This window comes from Macrotis lagotis, chromosome 2 (assembly GCF_037893015.1).
Source record: "Macrotis lagotis isolate mMagLag1 chromosome 2, bilby.v1.9.chrom.fasta, whole genome shotgun sequence".
Lineage (NCBI taxonomy): Eukaryota > Metazoa > Chordata > Mammalia > Peramelemorphia > Peramelidae > Macrotis > Macrotis lagotis.
Genome location: NC_133659.1, coordinates 196,430,863 through 196,455,240, shown reverse-complemented (window position 1 = coordinate 196,455,240; position 24,378 = coordinate 196,430,863). Strand labels below are relative to the sequence as shown.

Below are 24,378 nucleotides of genomic sequence, written 5' to 3'. Positions count from 1 at the left end.
CTCGGCCCAGGGGCTCCCACGAGTGGCGGGCCGGGTCTGCAGGTGTCGGGGAGGGGCCTGCTTGCAGCCGTGGGCAGGTTTCCCAAACTGCTAAATAGAGTGGAAGCTTGTTGAGGGCTGAGACTGTTGTTCTGTTTTCGGGCGCGGGGCCCGACACGTCCGCAGTAAGCCTTGAATTGCCTTCCTTCTTTTCTATCTCCAGCTCCTGGCACTAATAGGACACTGTTGTTTTTGTTTTGTTTTTGTTTTTTGCTTTTTTAGGTTTTTGCAAGGCAGTGGGGTTAAGTGGCTTGCCCAAGGCCACACAGCTAGGTAATTATTAAGTGTCTGAGGTTGGATTTGAACTCAGGTACTCCTGACTCCAGGGCCGGTGCTTTATCCACTATGCCACCTAGCCGCCCAAATAGGACACTTTAAATAAGTATTTGTAGAATTAAATGAGCAATAACGTACATTTTATCAATTGCTTTAAGATTTACAGTTTTCTTCCCCCCCCCCCCCCCCCCCCCCCCCGTAACTCAGAAGGCATAGGTCCTTTATCCCCATGTGACTGATGAAGTCCTGGCAGATGATGGCATCATCATCTTAATAGTTAACTTTTATAAATCACTTTAAGACTTGTAAAGCGTTTTACATGTATTACCTCATTTGTTCCTCACAAAAAAAAGTTGTCTCCTCATTTTAAAGAGAAAGGATCTGAGATGTGTAACGGTGGTGTAAGATCTTACTATTATCATTATCTCTTTTATAGATGAGAAAAATGAGGCTGACACAGATTGGGAATTAACCATAGTCATACACAGTAAATTTATGAGTTGGATTTGAACTCAGGTCTTCAGTCTACACTGGACCACTTAGCTTGTCTCTCTAGTATTAGAGCAGTGAATCCAAATTCTTCAGATTAGAAGTCTGTTTCTATTATTCAGAGTATCTTTAATTAAGCTTTAATAGCATTAAACTGCACTAAGATTTTTGGGATGGCCTTTAAACTGTACTTGCTCCCTAACACGTAGAAGATGTGTTCTTTCAATCATTATTAAATTCTGGCGTACCTTAGAAGAAAGCTTAATAAGTCGCTCTAGCTAAAAAGAAAAGAAAAAAACTCCAGGTCACTGTTTAATGATTTACTATATGACATACTTTCTGGTGATAAATATTTAGTTAATCTAATCCCTGAACTGTGTTTAGTACAAGAAATTTTTATAGCTTGGCTAGGTCCTGCCTAAGCTAATATAGTTCTGCTAGGATTGAGTTATAGAACCAGTGTTACACATTGGGGCACTGTAGTAGAAGCTTAGTAAGGGAAGCACAGGCATATTCATGCCTTCATTCAAAGTGATTCAGCAAATGTTTAATTTAAAATTTGTTGATAACTTTTGTTTTTACACTTCCAAATATTCCTTTGTTATCCATCCAACCATCCTTTGTCTCAAAGAGGAGTTTTGTAAACTAACCAACACTGACAGTAAATACAATTCAAGAACTGTATAATAAGTATTTTCTGTCAGGAAGACCCTTTGTTTGCTGGAGAAATACAGAGAATAAATGAGTCAATTCTTGTCCATAGAGCTTACAAGTTTGATTAAAGAGGAAACATCTTGAAAGTATTTTGAAAATATAAAAATTCTTAGGGAATCAGTTTAAATCTCACAGGGTTTATGCAAAATTTGTCTTGGAAAATAGTAAATACTCAGTGTTTCTTGGAGTGGAAAACTACACTGTAGGAGCAATAGTGCTTTATTAATTAGTCATCAAGGAACATATAATATGGTGAGTTTATTTTGCTTGACAGCTAGCATAACAGAACTAGGGAGGGGCAAAAAAATAAACCTTTCCAGGTAAATGTTCCTGAAATGGATACTAGTTTAAAGACAGGAGTGGGAACACATAATGCCTTTTTATTCTTTGCTTGCCTAGAGATCACTCATATTTTTCCCCCCATGGATATTTAGCATCATGGATACAGACCTCTACGATGAGTTTGGGAATTATATTGGACCGGCGTTAGATTCCGATGAAGATGATGATGAATTGGGTAGAGAAGCCAAAGATCTTGATGAGGTAAGGCTACTTTAAAATAAAGCTTAATTTTTTTTTTCAGGATAGGGAACTATGAAACTTTTTATCCCTGAGAGTAATAGCTGGCATTTTACATAGAAGGTTTGCAAAGCATTTTATAACTATTATCTCATTTTATCCTCACACTGCCCATGGGAGGGAGGTGCTGTTACCATCCATTTTATAGATGAGGAAACTGAAGTAGGCAGGTCACATAACTTACCCAGAGTCACACAGCTTAGTGTGTGAGACACCAGTATCTTAGTCTTTGGACACAGGTCTTCCTGACTTCAGGCTTAGTATTTTCTTCACTGTGCTACCTTAGCTGCCAGGATAGAGAATGTGAAGTACTTTTATTTTATCCTTTCTTCCATCCTTCTCAGTGATTTTTGTTGAAAATTTTTCAGGAAGAGTAATATTTTGGAATTTGATTTACTTTTTTTCAAATTTTGAGTTCCAGATTTTTTCATCCATCCCACCAGCAATATTATGTCAGTTGTACATTTGAAATCATGTAAAACCTATTTCTTTTAGTCATATTAAAAAAAAAAAAGAAAAATTTCAGAGTTACGTTCTACTTATGAAAACTACCCCAGCAACAAAGAAAAGAATGAAATGTTTTTATAAAATAGTACCATACCATCTAGATGGTGAGAATAACCTTCAGGACTAAAACTATCTTACTGAAGTAATGTAACTTGCCTTGGAATGAAAGGTCTAGGAAGAGTCTATTCTCCCATTCAGTATTTATCATCAAACAAGAGGAGGCTTATGAGCTTCTTTGGAATGCAAGGTTTTCCCATTGGAATAGTCTACTGTTCTCTCAGTAAAAATAGTTTTATCCTAAGTTAGAAGAGTGAGCCACTTGTTTGGAATACAAGGGGCTTTCTTCTGGAAATAGTTTAAGAATAATAGTTTGTTCTTTTTTTTGTTTTGTTTTGTTTTAGGTTTTTTGCGAGGCAAATGGGGTTAAGTGGCTTGCCCAAGGCCACACAGCTAGGTAATTATTAAGTGTCTGAGACCGGATTTGAACCCAGGTACTCCTGACTCCAAGGCCCGTGCTTTATCCACTATGCCACCTAGCCGTCCCAAGTTTGTTCTTTAATATTTCTTAACCCTGAGAGGACTTCACTAGGAATATTAACCCTAAGAAAATTTTATTGGGGAATATTCCACTCAAATGTGTGCTGATTTTTCCCCATTCCCTCCAGCATTTATCATTTCTGATAAGTGTGACATGGAACCTCAGAGTTGTTTTCATTTGCATTTCTGTAATCAAGACATTTTAGAGGATTTTTTCATATGAATATAGATAGCTTTGATTTCCTCTGAAAACTCCCTGTTTTTATCCTTTAACCCTTTGTCAATTAGGAAATGGTCTTTATTTTCATAACTTTGAGTCAGTTCTCTATATATTTGAGAAATGAGACCCTTTATAAGAGAAACTTATAAACATTTTTGATATCACTGCATTTGTCTATGGTACCTTTTAGCAAAATGTAGTTTCCCTGGTTATCTCTTTTAATTAGTTTTATTTTTGCTTTGTTTGAGATGATTTCTTTTCCTGCCTCTTTCCTTCATCTAAAGCATGTTAGGTTCTGCTTCAGTCCTTTAATTTAACTCTATCTCTGACTTTCTGTTTCAAGTGTGTCTCTTATTAGCAGCATATTGTTGGTTTCTAATTTCTAATCCATTTTGCTATTTGCTTGTTTTATGGGTAAGCATCCAGTTCACATTTATACACTAGCTTATTTATACTTATTTCCTTCGATTCCATTTTCTTCTATTTCTTCGCCTCTCTCTCTTTATTCTGTCCCTCCTCATAAGTCTATCTTGCTTATTACCACTGCCTCCCTTAACCTTACCTCCCCTTTATAATTCTCTTCCCTTTTTCTTATCCTTGTCCCCCTCCTATCCTCCTATTTCCCTATGGGGTAAGTTATTATTTCTATTCACAATTGAATGTGTATAGATGTTCTGCCATCTTTGAAACAATTCAGATGAGACTAAGATTCAAACATTGCCTGCCACCCCTACCATACCCCTTATTGCCTCCTCCACTGTAAAAGTTCTTCCTTGTAAATCTCTTTTATCTGAGAAAATTTCCTCCATTCTACTTCTTCCTTCCCTCTTCTTCCAGTACATTCCTCCTCACCCCTTGGTTGGAAGGAGCACATCATAAGATAATTGATACATACCCATTGCCCCCTGTCTTTGTAAACTCCTTCCAATTGCCCTAATAATGATAAAGTTATTAAGACTTACATGCATCATCTTCCCATTTAGGAAAATAAAGTTTAACTTTATTAAATTCCTTTTGATTACTCTTTAATGTTTACCTTTTTATGCTTCTCTTTAGTGTTGTGTTTGAATGTCAAATTTTCTAGTCAGCTTTTGCATGCTTTGGAAGTTCTCTGTTTCATTAAATATCTATTTTTTTCCCCCTGAAGGATTACACTCAATTTTGCTGAGTAGATCATTCTTGGTTGTAATCCTAGCTACTTTGCCTTCTAGAATGTTTTATAGCCTATATCATGCTACCTACCATTTTAGGAAGTGGGAAGGGGAGATAGGGAGAAAAATTTGGAATTCAAAATCTTGTAAAAATGAATGCTAAAAATTGTCTTGACATGAAATTGGGAAACCTGATACAACGTCATAACTGACTGAAGTTAATTTAGTAAGAAATCTTCCTGAAGGGAGGATGAATTGAAGTGGGGAAAAACTTGAGACAGGAAGATCAATTAGAAGGCTATCATTGTAGTTCAGGCAAGAGATGATGGTCTGAACCAGAGGAATGGTCTTGTGAGCAGAGAGAAGGTCATGAATATGATAGATTGTGTAGAGGTAGAAAAGGCAAAATTTGGCAATGGATTGGATATGTGGAGTGAGTGAGAGTGAATTTACATTAATATCACTGGAAGACTGATGCTTTCTTTGACTAATAATTTCAATAAAGGAAGGATTTGGAGTGGAACTATAGTTATTTCCTGTCTTTTTTTCCTGTCCTTTTTTTTTCCTGTCTTGTGAATCTCAGATAGGAATATAGGATAGACAGTCTTTCCAGTAGGAACAAAGAATTCAAAATAATGTCCTATGAGATCCCCATAATGCTACTGATTGTCAATAGGATATGCTGTGGATTATTTTTCCATGAATACTTTCTGTTTCTTTCTCTTTAATTTAGCCATTCCCTCTTGTGACCAGTAATAAACATTGTTTATTGCTATCTGGGTAGGGTTAAACATGGAATTTCTTTTTTTGTCTTTGTAGTTACTATATTTCCCTAAGTGTAAAATGCTCCCATATATAAGAACCACTTTAATTTTGGGGCCCAAAATTAGAAAGAAAATGTATTACATAAAGTTGTTGCAAGTTTTATTCATAATGAAATTCAAGGACCTTCTGCTCATAGCTCTGAGGCATCTTTTGGGCAAGTCTGGTGTATGTACACATCTTAGTCCATTCCATTTCATGAACCTGGAGCACTAATTGTATCCTTCTTTGAAATCAGTAACTTCTTTTTTATTAGCAATTCTTGTCTCATGTGTCTTTGTGGAAACAGGAAATCCAATTGCCCTTTGCTCTTCAATCCATATCTCCAATTTCTTCTCTAAATCAGGCCATTTTGCTGACTTGCCTCTCATGACCTTCTTCTGCCATGGCGTTTTCAGTAGGGTTTATTCTTCCTGTAGCCAGTCTCTGGTTGTTTTCTCAGTTGGGGGGGACTAAACTTATGTTCAGCAGCATGATTTCCCTTCACTTTTGCAAGCTGGATCACTTTTTACTTGAATTTAGCACTGTACAGAAATTTTTTCTGAGCCATTTCTGGGCAGAATGCAGCAAACCATAACCTAATATACCAGTAACAAATGTGAAACAACGAGTGCAAAGACATCAAGCATGAAAAAAGTAGGAAATGCAGGTAAAAAAATCTCCAACTACTGTATAAGATGCTCCCAGGTTTTAGACCCCCATTTTTTTATATGGGGGAAATACAGTAACTGGCTTTCATAGGGTGGGAAACTGCCACATGGCTTCATTAGGACCCTTCTTCTAACTAACTGAGCTAACCAGCCCATACAAGGATTAATAAAGCGCATGAAATCACTTTATCTTTTTTTTAAGTAAAAAACTTATCCTCCCTTATTATTTACTCCTCTTTATTGAATAAAAAAAAGTGCTGCCCATTTGTAATCTCATTCATTCCCTCTTGTTTTCAGATGGATGATGATGATGATGATGATGACATAGGAGACCATGATGATGATCACCCTGGGATGGAGGTGGTGTTGCATGAGGACAAGAAATACTACCCAACCGCTGAGGAGGTTTATGGACCTGAGGTAGAGACAATTGTGCAGGAAGAAGACACTCAACCTCTCACAGGTAAGTCACTGTGGTCCTGGTCTAAGCCCTGGGTTACCAAGGCAACTTAGTGTAGTGGAAAGAGTTCTGCACTTGGCATCAGAGAGATCTGAGGTTCAACATCTCCAAGCCTGGATACTTAAAATTTTACTCACTCTCTGAATCTTATCTTTCTTATTTATAGAATAAGGATAATACTACCTGCTATACCTGTTTTAGAGGGGATGTTAGACTCATATCTTCTCTTCCTTTCCTCTTACTTCTTAACTCTTTAATTTGACTTGCATCTTCATCATTCAACCAGAAGCTCTCTCCAGAGTCACTAATGTCCAAATCTAATGATCTTTTCTCATTTTTATATTCAAGTTCTTTTGGTTGTTTGCTCATTTTTCCTAACCTATTCCTTAACGTTGAAATTTATGTTAAAGTTGGCTCTGTTTACCTAGTGGGGAAAGGAAAGTGAATGCTGCCCCAAGCTTCAGGCTTTTTTGCCCTTCTGATTTCACAGATAGTTCTGGAGCTTTTACAGCTAGTTTTTGGTGTTTCCAAGGTGATATAATGTGAAGAGAGATATGTCACTGCTTTCCTGGTCTGCACTCTGGTTCTTACCCAAAAAGTTCTTACCCATGCAGCCACCAGAACCTTTGCTCCTTAGCAACTGCAAGCACTTCTCCTGATCCTGGAACTGTTAGCCAGAACTGAGTAATAGGCATTGCAGTTGCCAAACAAATATCATCTGTTCTGTGCCCATTGTAATCTTTTTTTTTTTCCAGCTGATATTTTATTTTTCCAGTTACGTGTTAAGAAAGTTTTTCAACATTCATCTACATGCATATGCATATTTTTAAGTTGCATAATTTCCTTCTACCCTTCCTTCCCACCCCCCCCCCCCCTCAAAGGCTAACAGTCAGGTGAATATTGTATATACACATTTGTGTTTAACATGTTCCTGTATTCTCTTTCTGTGCAGTTGTTCAATCCTATTACTAGGCTGAGAGCTCTCAAAGTTGCTGCTGCCTGCACTCAGGACTAGCCCTCTCCCCAGTATCACAGGTGTCTCCTTCTGACCTCCTAAGTTGTTTTAGGGTGAAAAAATGTTTCACTCTGACCTCTTGTTGGCTATGTTACTCCAGAATTCAATTTGACCCATTATTTTTAAGTTGTTTGGAGGGGAATATTGGAAGAGTTCTGCTGGAATGCTTCCTCTACTTTACTATCTTGATTCTACCTCCTCTCCAATGACCTTTATTGTAAACATCCTTCTTGACCTTTCTGCAGCCTTTGACACAATCTATTATGTCTTTTCCTTGATTTTCTTCCTAACTTGATTGTTCCTTTTCAGTTTCCTCTGTTATATCTTCATCCAAATCATACTTACTAATTGTAGGTGTTCCTTGGGATTCTATTCTTTTTCCTCTCTTCTTTTCCCTCAATACTATTTCACTTAGTGATCTTACCAACTCCCATGGTTTCAATTGTCATCTGTGCTGATGATTTTCAGATTCAGCCCCAACATCTGTTGACTTTCAGACTTGCACCTCCACCTGTTTATGGACATCTTCAGTGCTGTGTCCTATAGACATATTAGCACCTCCAAAATAGAACTCCTCTTTCCCTCAAACCTTCCCTTCTTCTTAATGTCTCTAGTTACTGTTGAGGGCACACTCAGGCTTATATCCTCGATGTCATCCTCAACTCCTCTCTCATCTCCCATATCCAGTGTTACCAGTCTATTGGAAGATCTTATCAATGACCTCTTCTAACTCTGCCACCACCTGGTGCAGTCCTTCATCACCTGAGTCTGGACAATTGTAGCAGCCTCCTGATTGGTTTCAGCCACAAGCTTCTTCCCACTCAATTCCATCCTCCACTGATCAGAATGGGGTGGAGGGGGGAACCTGTGAGGTTCCTTTTGTCCTCAGCTGGTTGATACTTAAAAGGTGAATACTCTGTTCATGAGACAAACTCTGAAGCTGGCTCTATCCATTATGCTACTTTGCCACAGAAAGAGGGTGAGCATTGGACATGATTCTTTGGCCTCAGCTCCTATAACCTTTAGCTAGATCCTACTCCAGTACATGTCCCAGGATGGCTACATCTCTGACTTCATATTGCTTAGAACTCTAAAATTCCCTCTGACTAAAATTTCCCATCCAGCGGCTTTTCTCTTCCCTCCCATCTCTCCCCATCAATTAATTGAAATCAAAATTCAGTTCCTTTATCCTCTTTCTCTTTTTCTAAACATCCATTGGTATGGTCTCTCCATCCTTAGATCATTGATTGTTTATACGTTCCTGTGCACTTATCCTATTCTAAAGTACGTCATGATTTAGATCAGAATTCTTTGTGTATTCTTCTTATCTCTTCCACAAGAGTGTGTGCTCTCCACTAGTGTTATTTTATTTACTTTGTATGGTGCCTTGCAAGTAGTAGAAGTTGCTCCCTTCATCTTTATTGAATTGGTAGAGTAGGACAAGATAGTGCTTAGAAAACTGGCCTTAGAGATAGGTGGATGATCTGAGTTCGTCTTATATCTGACACAGATTGGTTGTGTGATCCTGGTAAAGTCTCTATCCCTCTCAGCTGAGTAGTCAAAGAACAGATGTGGTCTGCCTCTGTTGGTGGGGGGAGTTCCTTATCCAGATGCTCCTGCCTTTTTGAAATCACAGGTCTGAATAGCCCAAAAGGCAAAGTGACCCTCTGCTCTTCCTGTGGCTGAATTTTTCCTCTTTGGGAGTGATTCTCTAAAGCAGGGGATCTTTATTTTGACCTTTATTGTGTCAGGGACTCCCTTGACACCAGTCTGACGAAGCCTGGGGATGTTTTCAAATGCTTAAGATAAAACAATAAAATATAAGAAGAAACCAGTAATAGAGAAATACAGTTATCAAATATATTTCTTTTTTTAGCTTTTGCAAGGCAATGGGGTTAACTGGCTTGCCCAAGGCCACACAACTAGGAAATTATTAAGTGTCTGAGGCTGGATTTGAACTCAGGTACTCCTGACTCCAGGGTCGGTACTCTGTCCCCTGCGCCACCTAGCCACCCCTGTTCATAAACTTTTATTTCTTTTTTTTTTTTAAAGATTTTGCAAGGCAATGGAGTTAAGTGGCTTGTCCAAGTCCACACGGCTAGGTAATTATTAAGTGTCTGAGGCTGGATTTGAACTCAGGTACTCCTGACTCCAAGGCTGGTGCTCTATCCACTGCACCACCTAGCCACCCCCTATTCATAAACTTATAAAAAATATTTTGATAGGTGGCTAGTATGAAACCCAGGTAGTAAGAGCCCCTTCTCTAGAGCATGAAATATATTGGTGTATATGCCTGAACATGAACCTTATTTGTTATATTTCTTTCTCAGAGCCAATTATTAAACCAGTAAAAACCAAGAAATTCTCTCTTATGGAACAAACATTACCTGTCACTGTATATGAGATGGAGTAAGTAGCAAAGTTTTCACCTCCTCTTCATAAATAGTTTGGGAATGGCCTCTTGTCAAGGTAGGGTGTTATATAGGTGGGTTGTGAGAGCAAAATTTGGGCTGTCTGCTGGGAAATCAAACTCTGGTTAAGAGTGTGCTGGTTGATTTGCTATTCCCATGTTTTTAGCCTTTTATTGTGGTAGTGTAAAAGATCCTTTGAAACAGAATGAATTGCTATTAATTGTTGATGTGTTAAATAACATGATTGTAGGATCCCAACAGCAACCTTGTTTTGGATTGAATGGGGACAGCATCAGTTGATGGAAATGTACTCAGAACACTGAGCCAGACTAAAAAATGCATCTTACTTTTGAATATACCTTCTCTATGAAATGTAATTGAGGCTAAACTTGAATTGCACTGATAATTGCCATTGCTCAAACATTTTTAGAATTTCTTCTTTGGAATTGTCTTCAGAAACTGTCACTTTTAAAAAAAAATGTCTTTTCATGTTTTTTATATACCTTAAATTTTCCCTTGTATTCTCCTTCTTAGAGAATCATCCTATATTACAAAAGATATTTTTTAAAGAAAAAAATTAAAACAAAAAATATCAAAATAAATGCAGGGTTCTATACTCATAGACCTTCCACCTCTATAAAGGAGTAGGGAGTGAGATGGAAGGTGGTGGGAGGGTGCTTCCTCCTATCTCTCCTTTGGAGTCATTCTCAGTGATTTTGCAATATTCACTTGGGATTGGTTTCTGATTTTTCTTGCAACATAATCTTTCATTATTTTCAGTGATAACAAATCTTCATTCTTGATGGGTAGATTTAACTTTTGAAAATAGTCAAAAGGAACTTAGAGCTACAGTGGATTACAGTGGATAGAGAAGCAGCCTCAGGATCTGCAAAATGCAAGGGCTGGTTCCTTAACCTCCCATCGCTCCAGGCTTCTCTGTAAGACAGACCATAAGGTGCACCATTGCCCTTCCATATTGGTCTAGTTAGTGTAATCATTAGATGTTCTCTCCGTTGAACAAATTCAAGGTTCAGACATCTGGAACCTAGTCTGATGCTCAGATTGCCTCACAACATTCTGGGTCATGAATGAGTTATAATTATGAAGTAAAGAAACCAGTTTTCTTGAGCAGCTTGTGACCTAATTCAGTTGATGATTCCAAATGACAAATTCCAAAGAAGATTTCAATAGGAGTAACTCTGTAGCTTCCTAAGATGACTGTTTTGAAGTTGACAATGCTCATTTGGATGTAAAATAGAAAAATAGTAAATCAATTGAAAATAATTACTTTATCATTGTAAAATATAGTATATATAACATGTCATTATATAGAGAGAGTAATTTTCCAAGGCATGCATTTCCAGGTGTAGTCTTGCTGTTTAAGTGACTTTACTAGTGAGTCATTCTATTCTGTGTATCACAGTGTCTCTGTAGATATGAGTAATACTTATATTTTCATTATCACAGACTTTCAGATTTTTAAAGTCACAAATAGAAAATCTTGTTTTGCTTTAGGACTCTTTTCCAGATGTTATGAAATTGAAATATGTATAATATTGGGTATTTGGGGTTCCTCAAATAATTCAAGAAGTATAACTTCCTCACTTGAGGCCATTTGAAATCAGCTGTTCTTTCTTTCAGCTTCTTGGCAGACTTGATGGACAACTCGGAGCTGATCAGAAATGTGACCCTTTGTGGACATCTCCACCATGGCAAAGTAAGGAAAGACCTGTAATAGCTATGGAATTCTTTATTTTCATTAATTGTTTATCCCTGAAAATTGAATGAAATGAGTTAGGTGTTATTAAGTTAGTTTGCTGATTTCAGAGAATCTGCCCTTGCTGTGTAGTCATACTATGAGTGGCCAACTTTCTTGTCTCAACAGCAGAGTCTGTTTATAAGTCACTTGGGTTTATAAGTCACTTGCCTTCCTAAGCCCTATGTCTACAGCTTGAGAGAAGAAAAGAAATCGAGCTTTTAGCTGACTGACTGCCTTACTCTGATATTTATTTATTTTCAATTCTTAGGGAATATCTGTCTGAGAGACAATTCATCTTATTTCATTTGGAAACTGAAATCTGACTTCATTGTTAACAATGCTCTCTCCCTTAGTCCTGCCTTTTTTCCTCTTATCATTCCTCTTAGTCTTTCCTTAATTACTTTGGGGTTAAAAAAAAAAGTAATTTGATGTTGTACCCTTCCCAATGTAATTGACAGATTTCATTTTCTCTTCCTTTGCAGACTTGTTTTGTAGATTGCTTAATAGAGCAGACTCACCCGGAAATTAGAAAGCGTTATGACCAAGATGTAAGTTGAGCTACCTATTGTAGGTGATTCAGGTTGAATCCTGACTTCTCTCTATTCATCTTCTTCCTTCACCTCCCACCCCTCTTTTGCATTATAAATAGATGGAAACTACCAGATGCTGCTTTGTATTTATTGGTTCTGTTGAGGGTGGTGGGAACTCTAATTTGAGTATAAACAGTATTCACTTGCCAAGTCTTGGCAGTCTATTTTTACCCTGGGATATATCTTCTGCCCTGACTTTATCCCTTCTTATTAGAAACAAGTCTACTGCTAAACAGTTGGGGCTTGTTTTCATTGTAAATCTAAATACCTCTCAGTGAGGGCAGTAGTAGCTAGAAGTCTCACTGTGGTGAATGTTGGCAGGAAATTGTTTTTGAAAATATTTAATATTAGGAATTCTTAGTTCCTGTCCTGGAGACCAGGGTGAATGACATGGAACCTATTGGCAATTGAATTTGGGAAATAACAGTTGACTGTTCTGATATGCAGGCTTTCTGAGAAGACTGTTCTACCCTCTTCACCCCCTAAGGGTCCTTTATGGGGTTTGAGTGATTTTATCCACCCAACTAAACCAGATTTTACCCCTTATTCTCTAGTGTACTTCACAATCCAGTGACTGTCTCTAATTGGATAGACACTCTTAAATGCCTGATTTTTAACTGTGGTTCCTCCTACAGTTACAGTACCTTTTCTTGCTTATAGTACTGTGAAGATTAGGATGTTGTTTATCAGGACAAGGAATTTGAATCTAGATAATGATAACAATGAGAGCCCTTTATTTTTTTCAGCTCTGCTACACAGATATCCTGTTCACTGAGCAAGAGGTAAGTGTGTCTAGGAAGACCAACTCCTATTCCTTCGTAACACTTTGCTGGATCCAGCTGCTGCCAGATTAGGAATGAGGATGAATGACGACCACATGGAGTAACTTACAGCACCCCTTCATTTCCTCTGAGGATTTTAGACTCCTTGTGGCACCAAAATTCAGTTTAGGATAGAGTGGGAAGTCAGATTTTAAGGCAAACCATCTCTGATTGAATTTGATATGGCCTGTAGAGCCATTAGCAAGAGACAGTTTCTTAGTCTGTGCTTATAGTTGCAGAAATTCAGTTCAGTTCCAAAATTAGAATACAGTAAAAGAATGTAAGATAAAGATGTGACTCTGCAAAGTATGTAGCATATAGATATTTAGTCATAATAATAGCTTACATATTTGTAGAAAAATAACAAAATACTTTATTGTATTTTTCCATTTTCTCCTAAGAATTGCCTGGCAAATCTGGTTCTCTTTCATTTCTTCCCCACTATTAGAATGTGAGCTCCTTGAGGACAGGAATTCTCTTTAATTTTGCTTGTATTTATATCATCAACGTTTAGCATAAAATGCTTATGGCAAAAAAAAAAACCATTGCTTGGCTTCATTTTACAGATGAGGAGACAGGTACAGGTGATTTGTTTCAGCCGGAGAATTTGAGCCCAGGCTTTGTAGCTCCAAATCTTGCTTTCTCTTCTCTTACACAAGTGTTCTGTCCTTGTATGTAGCTCTTTTAAGAGTGGTGTGAGTCATTGGGGCATGTATTCTCTGTCATCCATGCTTTATTTTTTTTTAAAAATTATTTATTTTCGAGTTTTACAATTTTTTGTAATCTCGCTTCTCACCCCCTCCCCACAGAAGGCAGTCTGTTAGTCTTTGCATTGTTTCCATGTTATACATTGATCTAAGTTACATCCGTGCTTTCAATCTTCTCTTCCTCTTTCTTCCTTATGAACAGTTCATAGAACTCTCCTGTTTGTATACACACATACATACGTAGCTCACATTTTTCCGGTGCCTTACAGTTTGCAAGACATTTTTATCACAACCATTTGCTTTATTTTATAAGATTGTGTGGTGTGGATTGAGTCATGGGCTTGAAGTTTGAAAGACCCAAGTTCAGATTCTACTTCATACACTTGGTAGTAGTGGTGTGACCCAGGTCACTTGACCACCTGAAGCCCACTCTCTGGTCTTTAGGTTTTTTTATCTGTAAAATGAAGCCTGAGTTCTTCACCTTCATCCCTGCTTCTCACCACATCCTGTCATTTTGTATCATCACAATCTGTGCCCTTTCCAACACTCATAGCCTGATTCAGGTTGTCATCACCTCTTCCCTGGACTATTGGAGTAGCCTTTTAGTCTTGAGTCTCTCATTTGTCTTCCACTCAGCTGCCAGAGTGACATAAAGCACACACCTGACCATGTCACCCCTGCTCCAGAGCTCCAATGACTGCCTCTTGCTTCTAGGGTAAAATAAAAACTCTTTTGTTTGATATTAAAAACTCTGCAGTCTGCCTCCACCTGCCTTTTTAGATTTATTGCTCAGGTTTGGTCCCTCAAATTTGAAATGTCCTTCCTCCTCATTAGCACCACTTCCTACAGGAAACCTCTCCTGATTCTAGTGCCCCATATCTAAAATTGCTTTGTATTAATTGTTGATAGCTATACAAGTGGTTCCCCTCATAGAATGTAGGCTCCAAAAGGGCTGGAACAATTTTAGTTGTCTTTGTGACAACCCCTCACCTCCACTGCAAGCCTGCGAGACAGGATCTGGCACATAGTCCATGCTCATTAAATGTTTATTGATTGATTTTTCTCAGTTGTAGAGAATTCCTATTATAGGACCTCTCTCAACCCACATAGATTATAAAGAATATGATTTAATAGATAAATACCATAGATTTACCTGAAGCACATAAGGATTAATGAGAGTCTCATCCCTAGGAAGTTTCAGAGGCAGATTTGAACCCAGCCCAGCAGTCTGTCCACTATGCTCTTCTGCCCCTCTCAGAATCTAAACACATATGAGTATAGATAAACATGTGTACATGTCTGTATGCCTGATTCTATTTATTGGTTTTCTGTTAAATTTTTTCTGTTCCCCAATTTTTGAAACAAAAGGAACAAAAATTTTAAAATCTAAAATTAAAACTACCCCTAAATAGAATTGTTTTTAACTTGTCATTGATTTTTTTCACTCACACTAGATTAATACATTTAACACCCATATTAGAGTTAAAAGAGAGTTCTCTATTAAGTTTTGCATGGTCTTCCTAACTACCTTCCATCTCTCTTCACTATTCCAGATTTAGAACAGAATCCCCACCTCATTGAAAAGAAAGGAAAAAATAATTTATCAAGATCAGAATTATGTGTGTGTGAGAGAGGGGTTTCTCAGGGAGATAATCGGGTTATCAGTTCATCTTTAATTGGCAAGATCTCTGCAACAGAATGACCCCAACTTCAATATTATCTTATGTTTAGATCTTGCTTTCTAACTTTATCCTTTCCAGAGGGGTGTTGGCATCAAAAGTACTCCAGTGACAGTGGTCCTGCCAGATACCAAGGGAAAGTCTTACCTCTTCAATATCATGGACACACCAGGTGAGTGCACATGTGTCTGCAGGGGTGACTAATATGTCATTCCTTAACTTTTTAACATCTGAACTACTTCATGCTTTCCCTTTATACTCACAATTTTTATAGTAGAGCAGTGCCTGTTTGGGTGTTAATCAGTAAGCATTTATTAAATATCTACTATATACCAAGTGCTGTGCTAAGTTCTGGGGATACAAAAGGAGGCAAAAAACAATTCCTGCCCTCAGGAAACTTACAGTCTAATGGGAGAAACAATATACAAATATACAAAGCAAGTTAAATAAAGGATAAATAGGAAGTAATTAACAGAGAGTAGGCACAAGAATTAAAGAGGCATTGGAGAAGGCTTTTTGTACAAGGTGGGATTCTAGTTGAGACTTAAACAAAATCAGGGAGGTCTGTAGTCAAAGCAAAGGAGGGAGCATTTCAAGCATGGGGGACAGCTAGAGAGAATTCCTGGATCCTAGAAATGAAGTATCTGTTCATGGAACAACCAGGAGACCAATGTTATTGAATCAAGGAGTACATGTCAGGAGTAAGCTGTGAGGAAACTTGGGAAAGTAAGAAGGTGCTGTTGTGAAGAGCTTTGAATGCTAAACAGAACATTTTGTATTTGCTTCTGGAGTCAATAGGAGTCACTGGAGTTTCCTGAGTAAGGAGGTAACAAGTTTAGACTCGTGTTTTAGGAAAATCTGATGGCTGATTGGAGGATGGATTGTAGTCGGTAGGATTTGAGATAGGCAGACACTACAGCAATCCATTGCAGTAATTAAAGCATGAGATAAGGGCCTGTACTGGAGTTGGTTGAAGTGTCCAAAGGAGAAGGGGACTTTTTTTTATTTTTTTATTTTTAGTTTTTTAGTTTTTGCAAGGCAATGGGGTTAAGTAGCTTACCCAAGGCCAAACAGCTAGGTAATTATTAAGTGTCTGAGGCCGGATTTGAACTGTGGTACTCCTGACTCCAGGGCCGGTGCTCTATCCATTGTGCTACCTAGCCTCCCCAAGAAGGGGACATTTGAGAGATGTTGTGAAGGTGAAATTTATAGGCCTTCGGCAACTCTTTGGATATAGGGACTGAGGGGGTAGCAGGATATTGAAGAATCTAGGACAGCTCCTAGATTAAGAGACTGAGGGACTGCTAGAATGGTGTTAGCTTCTACAGGGATAGGGAAGGAAGGATGGGAGAGTTTAGGGGGAAATATAATAGATTCTGTTTTGGACATAGTATGTTAAAGATGTCTACTGGACATTCAGTTCAAGAAATCTGAGATCAGAAATATTGGGGCAAGATGAATGGATTTGAGAATCATCAACCTTGAGATGAAATTAAACATAGAAGCTGATGATATCACTGAGCGAAGTAGTATAGAGTTAGAAAAGAAGAGAGTCCAGACAAAATTCTGAGGAACACCTATGGTTTAGGGGGTATGATCTGGAGAAGGATCCAGCAAAAACGATTTTAAAAAACGAGAGAAAAACGTCAGGTAAGTAAGAGCAAAACCAGGATATAATGGCATTCTGAAAATCTAGAGAGAAGAGTGATTAACAGTGTCAAAGGCTGCAGAGAGGTGAGAGGCAGTGTGTTGAGAACAAGCCATTGGATTTGGCAACTATAAGATTATTAATAATTTCTGGAGAGAGCAGTTTTAGTGGGCATCTATCATGCTTTAAATCCCTTTTACCTGGGAATGAAAATAAATGTAAATTATGTAATGTAATAACAAACATGTTATAATAGCAAACAAAGCTCCATTAGTGCTGACTGACCAATTCCAGGTATCCCATATCCCTTGCTTTCTGTTCCAGTGCCATATGATTGAAGGAAGCCATGACTTGCTTAGTAGGTTTTCCCTCTTGATCTCAGGTATCCCTAGATCATAATTGTTGAGGCATTTTGGGGGACTCAACCTTCCTCTACTTTCTGCACTTTAGAGTTCTCCTCTCCTATCCCCAGACCACTAGTGCTCTTTGCTTCTTAGGAAACCCCTCCTGCTCCTGCCTTTCTCCTGAGTTCCCTTGACACCTCCTGGTCCAAGAAAATATGCTTGTTATAGAAAATATGGTTTTCAGAAGCAAAAAAAGGACTTTAGGAAAAAATCTAATCCAATTTCCAAATTATTGATGAGACAAATAAGGCCCAAGGGGGTAGTAACTTTCTGAAGGTCAAACATTAACTTAGAGGGAAAGCAAGGCATAGAGTCTTGGACTTAGGTATTTTCAGCTTCATCATAATGCCTTTTCACACAGTTTTATTACCTTTCTAGAGTCAGTCAGTACCTATTAGTTAAATAGATATATAGAGTGCTCCCTGTTCTTATCTAACAAGGCTTTCTATAGAAGAGGATTAAGTTATTTTATCTTATTAATGGGATTTCAAGAATTGTGGGAAACTTTAGGTTGTGAGAAGGTAAAGAGTAGTTATAGGTCTTGAGATTGTCTATAATTATAGTAGGTGTCCAGAAGGAAGAGGACCAGGTACTTCATTTGAGCCATTGCAGACAGATAAGAATACCAGTGCTTAATCATGTACCCATGAACTGCCCTTTCTGCGTGTTTGCTTTTTTCAGGACATGTGAATTTTTCTGATGAGGTAACAGCTGGCTTACGCATCTCTGATGGGGTAGTGCTTTTCATTGATGCAGCTGAAGGGGTAAGCATTTGCTTTTGTGAGATCTTGGACAATATTGTTTTAACTCTCTTCCTTTGTATTTGCTCATAATTCCCAGAGCAAAGGGGAAGAATTTAGAAGTTATATTGATTAATTTAAGATAGTTGTGTGATTAAATTCTGGTATTGCTCTGATTTAAGGATGGTAAATCAAATTCAGCATCAGTTCTTAGAAGAGGTATAATCCTCCTTTTCCTTAGTGAGACTGAGAACCAGTGGAACTCAAATGATTTAGGAAATAAATAAGATAACATTGTAATCTAGAGGGAGGGTAGATATAAATAGAATTAAAATATTTGCTCCAAGTTAATGATTTTATTGAATCAGTGGTAGAATTTAGAAAGCTCTGCTGTGAACAAATATGATGATTGGGGATGAGTTTAAGGTTTGCCAAATAAAATGGCCAATAGGGGAAGTTACTGTTCCTGGCCAGATAATCCTTCTTTCTCTAATCATAATAATAACAAAAACTAGCATTTCTATACTGCTTTCAGGTTTACATGGCACAAATAGTATTTTCTTTTGGCTAATTTTACCTCATGTCCGAGAAGTAAAGGAGCTTGTCTACTGTACCAAACCTCTTTCCTGCTTTGCCCATCTTAAAAGATAGAGCACTTGGTAACTGCTGTAGTTTTTGTGGCTTCTCCTCCATTCCCTGTTCCTTAGGTGATGCTGAACACTGAGCGACTGATCAAGCATGCAGTACAGGAGAGACTGGCTGTCACTGTGTGCATCAACAAGATTGACCGGCTCATCCTAGAGCTAAAACTTCCTCCAACAGATGCCTATTATAAACTGCGCCACATTGTGGATGAGGTCAATGGATTAATCAGGTATGGGGTAGATCATTTGGAGTGTACTTCCCTTTAGTGCTATTGATTTTTTTTTTTAGGGCCTGAAGTTGTGGTTTGGGAGGATTGAAAGGAGGTAAATTGGTGAGATCTCAAGGAATAGTTTCTGAAGGTCAGAGACCTAGGGCTGTAAAGGACATCATATGAGAAAGAGGCCTAAAATGAAGAAGTGACTGCTCAAAGCTGCTCAGGTAGTTTGAAGCATCAAGGATAATTTGGTCTCAATAAGAGAAGACTAGGGATTGGTGGGGCTTAATAACTGCGTGTGTTTGACATAGACAAAGATACTGCTGCTGATCCACCATTGACAGGGTGTATGTGCTGAGATATCTTTCTAATGAGATCAAGGCTGTGGCCATATAGAAGAAGGATTGAACCATAAACTTGGTCTTGTTGTCCCTGCTAATTAATAAATGATTATTCCCAGTCAGGAAAGACTAGGTTTGGAGCGTGCCTTTGACACTGAATGGATGAGTGATCCTGGGGCAAGTCATTTAATTGTTACCTGTTTTCTAATCTGTAATTTGGGAATAGTAATAACACTGAACTCCCAGCATAGTTGTGAGACTTCAATGAAATCCTGGGAATCCATGGAAATGTCAGCTCCTGCTACCACTGTCATGCTCAGTGGGGCTGGTGCCACCTTGTGGGAAAGCATAGGAATGGCCTGAACAATCTTGGGAGGTCTCAGTCAGGCTTGGGCTTCCATAAAGCAGCCACTGAAATCTCTTTGTAGGTCCTTTTTCCCATAAAGGGAAATCCACTGAATTGAGAGCAACATATACAACTGTTTTGAGGCATCTTTTGGCTTCTCGGCCCCCAGGATGATTTCTTGTAACTCTTATAGTTTTTGTTGCCTTATGATATAGTTTGTCTCTCTTTACTTCTCCTGTCTTATAGCTATTGAAGCAACATAATTCAAGCTTTTATTAAATTAAGCCCTTCCTTTGTGCCAAGTACTGGGATTACAGAGACAAAACATGAGCAGACCTACCCTCTAACAAGTCACCATTCTCCTTGGGGGAGGGGGGGACTGCAGCATTAATCAATTAGTACATGCATGGATTTTTGAGGAGGGTTTAAGCATCCCCAACTAAGGATACCAGGACAGGAGTCCAGAAGGAGATGGCACATGCCAAGCTTTGGATAGGAGGAGGATGCTTGTGATTCCAATATAGAGATGGCACCTGGGAAGAGACCCAGAAGATTGTGAAGCTCAGGAAATCCTGGGGGCCACTGTGACTGGGATGAAGTATGAGAGAAGGGGAGAAGGAGGCAAAAGCAGGTCCAGGGGAGATACTCTGTACATTCATAGGAGTTTACAAGAAGATGAATCCTGAATATATAGAAGGTAATATTGAATGGGGAGGCTGGTCTAGCAGCTGAGGGAACCCAGAATGGCCTCCTATAGAACATGACTGGGTCTCAAAGGAAGCTAGAGATTCTAAGAAAGCATTCCAGGCATGAGGACAACCAGCTCAAAGAGATCAAGACTAGAGATGCAACATAGCTAACCTCTTCTGGATGGATCATAGAGCAGGTGAAGGGGAATAATATGGAAAAGCATATGAAGAGCTTTAAATTTCAAATGGATTAGTTTGGTTTTAGAGGTAAATGGAGTATAAAGAGAAAGGAGATGGGTCCAGTCAGAGCCTTGAGGCATACACCCCCACCCCCAGTTAGGAGACATGATATGGAAGTTGAATTAGCAAAGCAAATTGAGAAGTAACATTCACACAGATAGGAGAAGAACCAAGAGAAAGAAATGTTGTAGAGAAGAAAGCAGAAAGTGTCAGATATTGCAGAGAACTCAAGAGGGAGAACTCAGAAGCAGCTATTAGATTTCAATAACTTAAAGGTCCTTGGTAAATATGGAGAGCAAAATTTTAGTTGAGTGATAGATCAAAAGTCAGATTGCAGAGTTCTGAAGAGAGGAGACATACATGTCACCAGTTGGATTTTTTTAAGAAGGTTAGAGAAATGGGATAAGAACTAGTGGGAGGGCAGAATCTGGTGAGGGTTTTTGAAGGGTAAGGAGTTGTAAATAATAACAAAGGAATCAATAAATAAGGAGAAATTAAAAATTAAAGTAGGTATGATAACACAGTGTGCTGGAGAGAGAATGGAGGGCCTGTGGAGAGGGGCTAGTCTTGTCAAGAACAATCACCTCTTCATCATGTTAGTGAAGGAGGACATAGTTGGGGATGATATCAGCAGGATGAGTGATTAGGAAAAGGAGAGAAGAGAGCTTTCTGCTAATTGCCTTAATGTTTTACTTTATGAAGTAGAAGGAAAGATTCTAAACTAAAAAGGTGGGAGAAGTGGTTGTTGTGGGGGATTTGAGGAGAGAAGAGAAGGTTTGAAACAGCCAGTATGATCAGTGGAATAGAGAATCAATTATCTAGAAAAAGAAGGATTGCTTTGTTATGACTGCACAGTTGACATAATTGATATAAAGTGCAAAACTTCATCATTCTGAGATAAGACTGGGAAATTAGCATGGTGCCAAAATCAGAGGGTTAGCTAGTCTAACAGTTTAAAGTTTACTTAGTATAGAAGAGAGGACTTCTGGTGGATTTTGAGCAGATATAATTTTGGGTTGGTTGGTCTGGCAGTATTGTGAAGAACAGGTTGGTGTGCAGAGAGAGGGCAAGTGGAAAATTTTGTGGGGACAAAACTTCAAGTATAGAATGGTATTAAGATCTGTACTAGGGTAGTGGCAAAGGGATGCAGGAAGAATTAATAGACTATTAGGACTTAGTGTCTGATTGAATTGGCAAGGGACCAGAGAAAGTCTTTAGATAAAATTGTACTTTGCCCAATTAACAACACAGGGAAGAAAGGAAGTTTTCATTTTAATAGAAGAGGAAGATATGGCACTACCTGGTTTTAAGTAAATTGGTGAGAAACTCTGTTCAAATAGGGGTACTCTGGATTTTGCAGACAAAACCTAGATTCAAATCTCTATTCTGCTACTTATTATATAATGTTGGACAGTCTGTAAATTCCACTGAACCTCAGTTTCCTCATCTTTAAATGAGGGTTTTGGATTATCTCTACTCCAACCAATTCCAAGATTCCTTCCAACTCTATGATTCTACATTAGGATATAGCAAGGAGAGCTGCATAAGCCTAAACTCGTATCATCTTTTTTTTTTCTAATTTAAAACAATGGGGTTAAGTGACTTGCTGAAGGTCATACAACTAAGCAATTATTAAGTGTCTAAGGCTGGATTTGAACTCAGGTCTTCTTTACTCCAGAGCCAGTGCTCTATCCACTGCACCACCTAGATGCCCCTACATCATCTTAAAGTTTGTGGATCCAAAGAAAAATAGACCCTCTTAAGATTCAGGGTATTAAAAAATAATAATAGGGAGAATTTTTCAGCCAATGATAAACCACAAGGAAGACATGTTTGCATTAGTAAATAAGTATATTAGGGTAATTGCCATTTCTCTAAAATTCATTTGTATTGTGGCACACAATATTGTACTCTTTCTGTGCTGTAGAATCCCAGTCTTTGGCCTGGTCAGCCTTGTGCAGTTAACTTTTTCCAAGATTATTTATAACATTACTGACTCTGAAAAGTCAGCTTATTAATGAGAGTTAGGAAACAATTCATTATATCTCTCTCTCTCTCTCTCTCTTAGACTCAGCTCTTGACTATGCAGAATCTATTATATAAACACATTTAGGTGATTGGATCGTGTGATGATACTGTCCCCAACACAGCTACATGCCATGTGTCAGTACTATCCTATTATCTAAGGGTCCATGCCGTTTTTCATTCTTTTTTGTGGCCATCTCTGTTTCAGCATGTATTCCACTGATGAGAACCTGATCCTCTCTCCGCTTCTGGGCAATGTCTGTTTTTCCAGCTCCCAATACAGCATCTGCTTTACACTGGGCTCCTTTGCCAAGATCTATGCTGACACTTTTGGTAAGTTACCTTTCTTTTTTAACTTCAACTGTGTTTCATACTCTGAGGGGATGGAATCATGGTATCCTGCCAGAGGGAGGTTTTTTCCCTGACTTCTACTTTCATTTTGAATACTTTTTCCTTCCTTGGGTCACTTCTTGGAGTCAAGTGTATTTTGAATGTATAAATGAAAGGAAAAAGATGAGGAAATAAGTGAATAAACTCTTTAAGATGAAAATTTTCCTGGTATAGTGCACACCCTGAAGTCTTAAACCAATAAAGTACTTTGAGGCACATTATTTAGATGTGGAGCATCAGTATATTATCATTTGCCTTTCTAACAGTTGAATTCAATTTGCCAAGGGTTTTGAGAGAGCTGGTTAGAAGGATTCTGTATTAGATTTGCAGCGGTTATGTATAATCCTCATTCTGTCTGTATATGTGCTTAGTTGAACTATTATATGGGTTTCTTGGCTTCTCAGGATCTCCTTCCTCAGCTTCCAAATTGAGAGCCCCTGTAACTTTTTTATTCAAGCCTCTCTGGTCCCCTTAGCTTCTCAATATTTATCTTCAATATTTACCTCTTTATTCTTGTGAAAGAATAGGATTAGGAATAAATGCTCTAAGAATGAGCCCACTTAAAATAAAAAAATTTTTAATTAAAAATTAAAAAAAGAAGAATGAACCCACTTCCCCTTAGATTGGTGGAGAGAGTATTTTACAGACTGTTGGTCTGAACAGTTGACTTTGTACAACCACTTTTATTATTACACCTTAGTAAGTACCTATTTCTGAGAGCTGAAAAAAGAAAGGAAGAGGAACATTAGACCAGATTTTCAAAAGGACTTTTCAAGCTTAGACTGACTAGGTGTGAAGCTAATAACAGACTGGGACCTGCTAGTGTAGATACAAAAACCTATTATGGTCGTGCATAGATAATATGAAGCAAAATCATGGGAATCCTTTCTGCAACTATTATGTAGCTGTATGAAGTAACTACTAGTTGAAAGTCTTAGAGATGTAAAAGAGACAAATTTCTATCCTATTGCTCAGTGTTGGTGCAGGAATTAGAAAGCACAGGAGAATCCATCAGCAGCATTTAGTATCCGTGAACATATTTGTAGCAATAGTTGTGATCTAGGCTTTGAAGATTTAGAGAGAGAGAGGAGAGAGAAGACATGAAAGACACACTCCAGCCCTCGGGAAATTTGGAGATGTATGAGGGAGAGAGGACTTAAGTACAAGGGAAGACTTATAATTCGAACAACAGAAGGCTAAGAGTCAAATCCATGCTATCAGGAGTAATAGCTTGGGCCACAAAGTGACCCAAGAGTTCAGAGGAGGAAGT

At 38.3% G+C, this 24,378-nt stretch overlaps 1 protein-coding gene across 1 annotated transcript in view; it reads left to right on the top strand.

Moving 5' to 3' along the window:
* The window catches only part of EFTUD2 (elongation factor Tu GTP binding domain containing 2), a 38,854-nt gene that overhangs the window by 234 nt on the left and 14,242 nt on the right, over positions 1–24,378 (top strand). Inside the window, exons 2-11 of the mRNA XM_074224338.1 lie at positions 1,953–2,061; positions 6,282–6,447; positions 9,790–9,868; positions 11,512–11,587; positions 12,112–12,177; positions 12,966–13,001; positions 15,508–15,598; positions 18,160–18,242; positions 18,926–19,092; positions 22,927–23,051. Of these exons, the coding sequence (XP_074080439.1) occupies positions 1,957–2,061; positions 6,282–6,447; positions 9,790–9,868; positions 11,512–11,587; positions 12,112–12,177; positions 12,966–13,001; positions 15,508–15,598; positions 18,160–18,242; positions 18,926–19,092; positions 22,927–23,051 (994 nt within the window). The 5' untranslated portion in view covers positions 1,953–1,956. The remainder of the gene's footprint in view (positions 1–1,952; positions 2,062–6,281; positions 6,448–9,789; positions 9,869–11,511; positions 11,588–12,111; positions 12,178–12,965; positions 13,002–15,507; positions 15,599–18,159; positions 18,243–18,925; positions 19,093–22,926; positions 23,052–24,378) is intronic.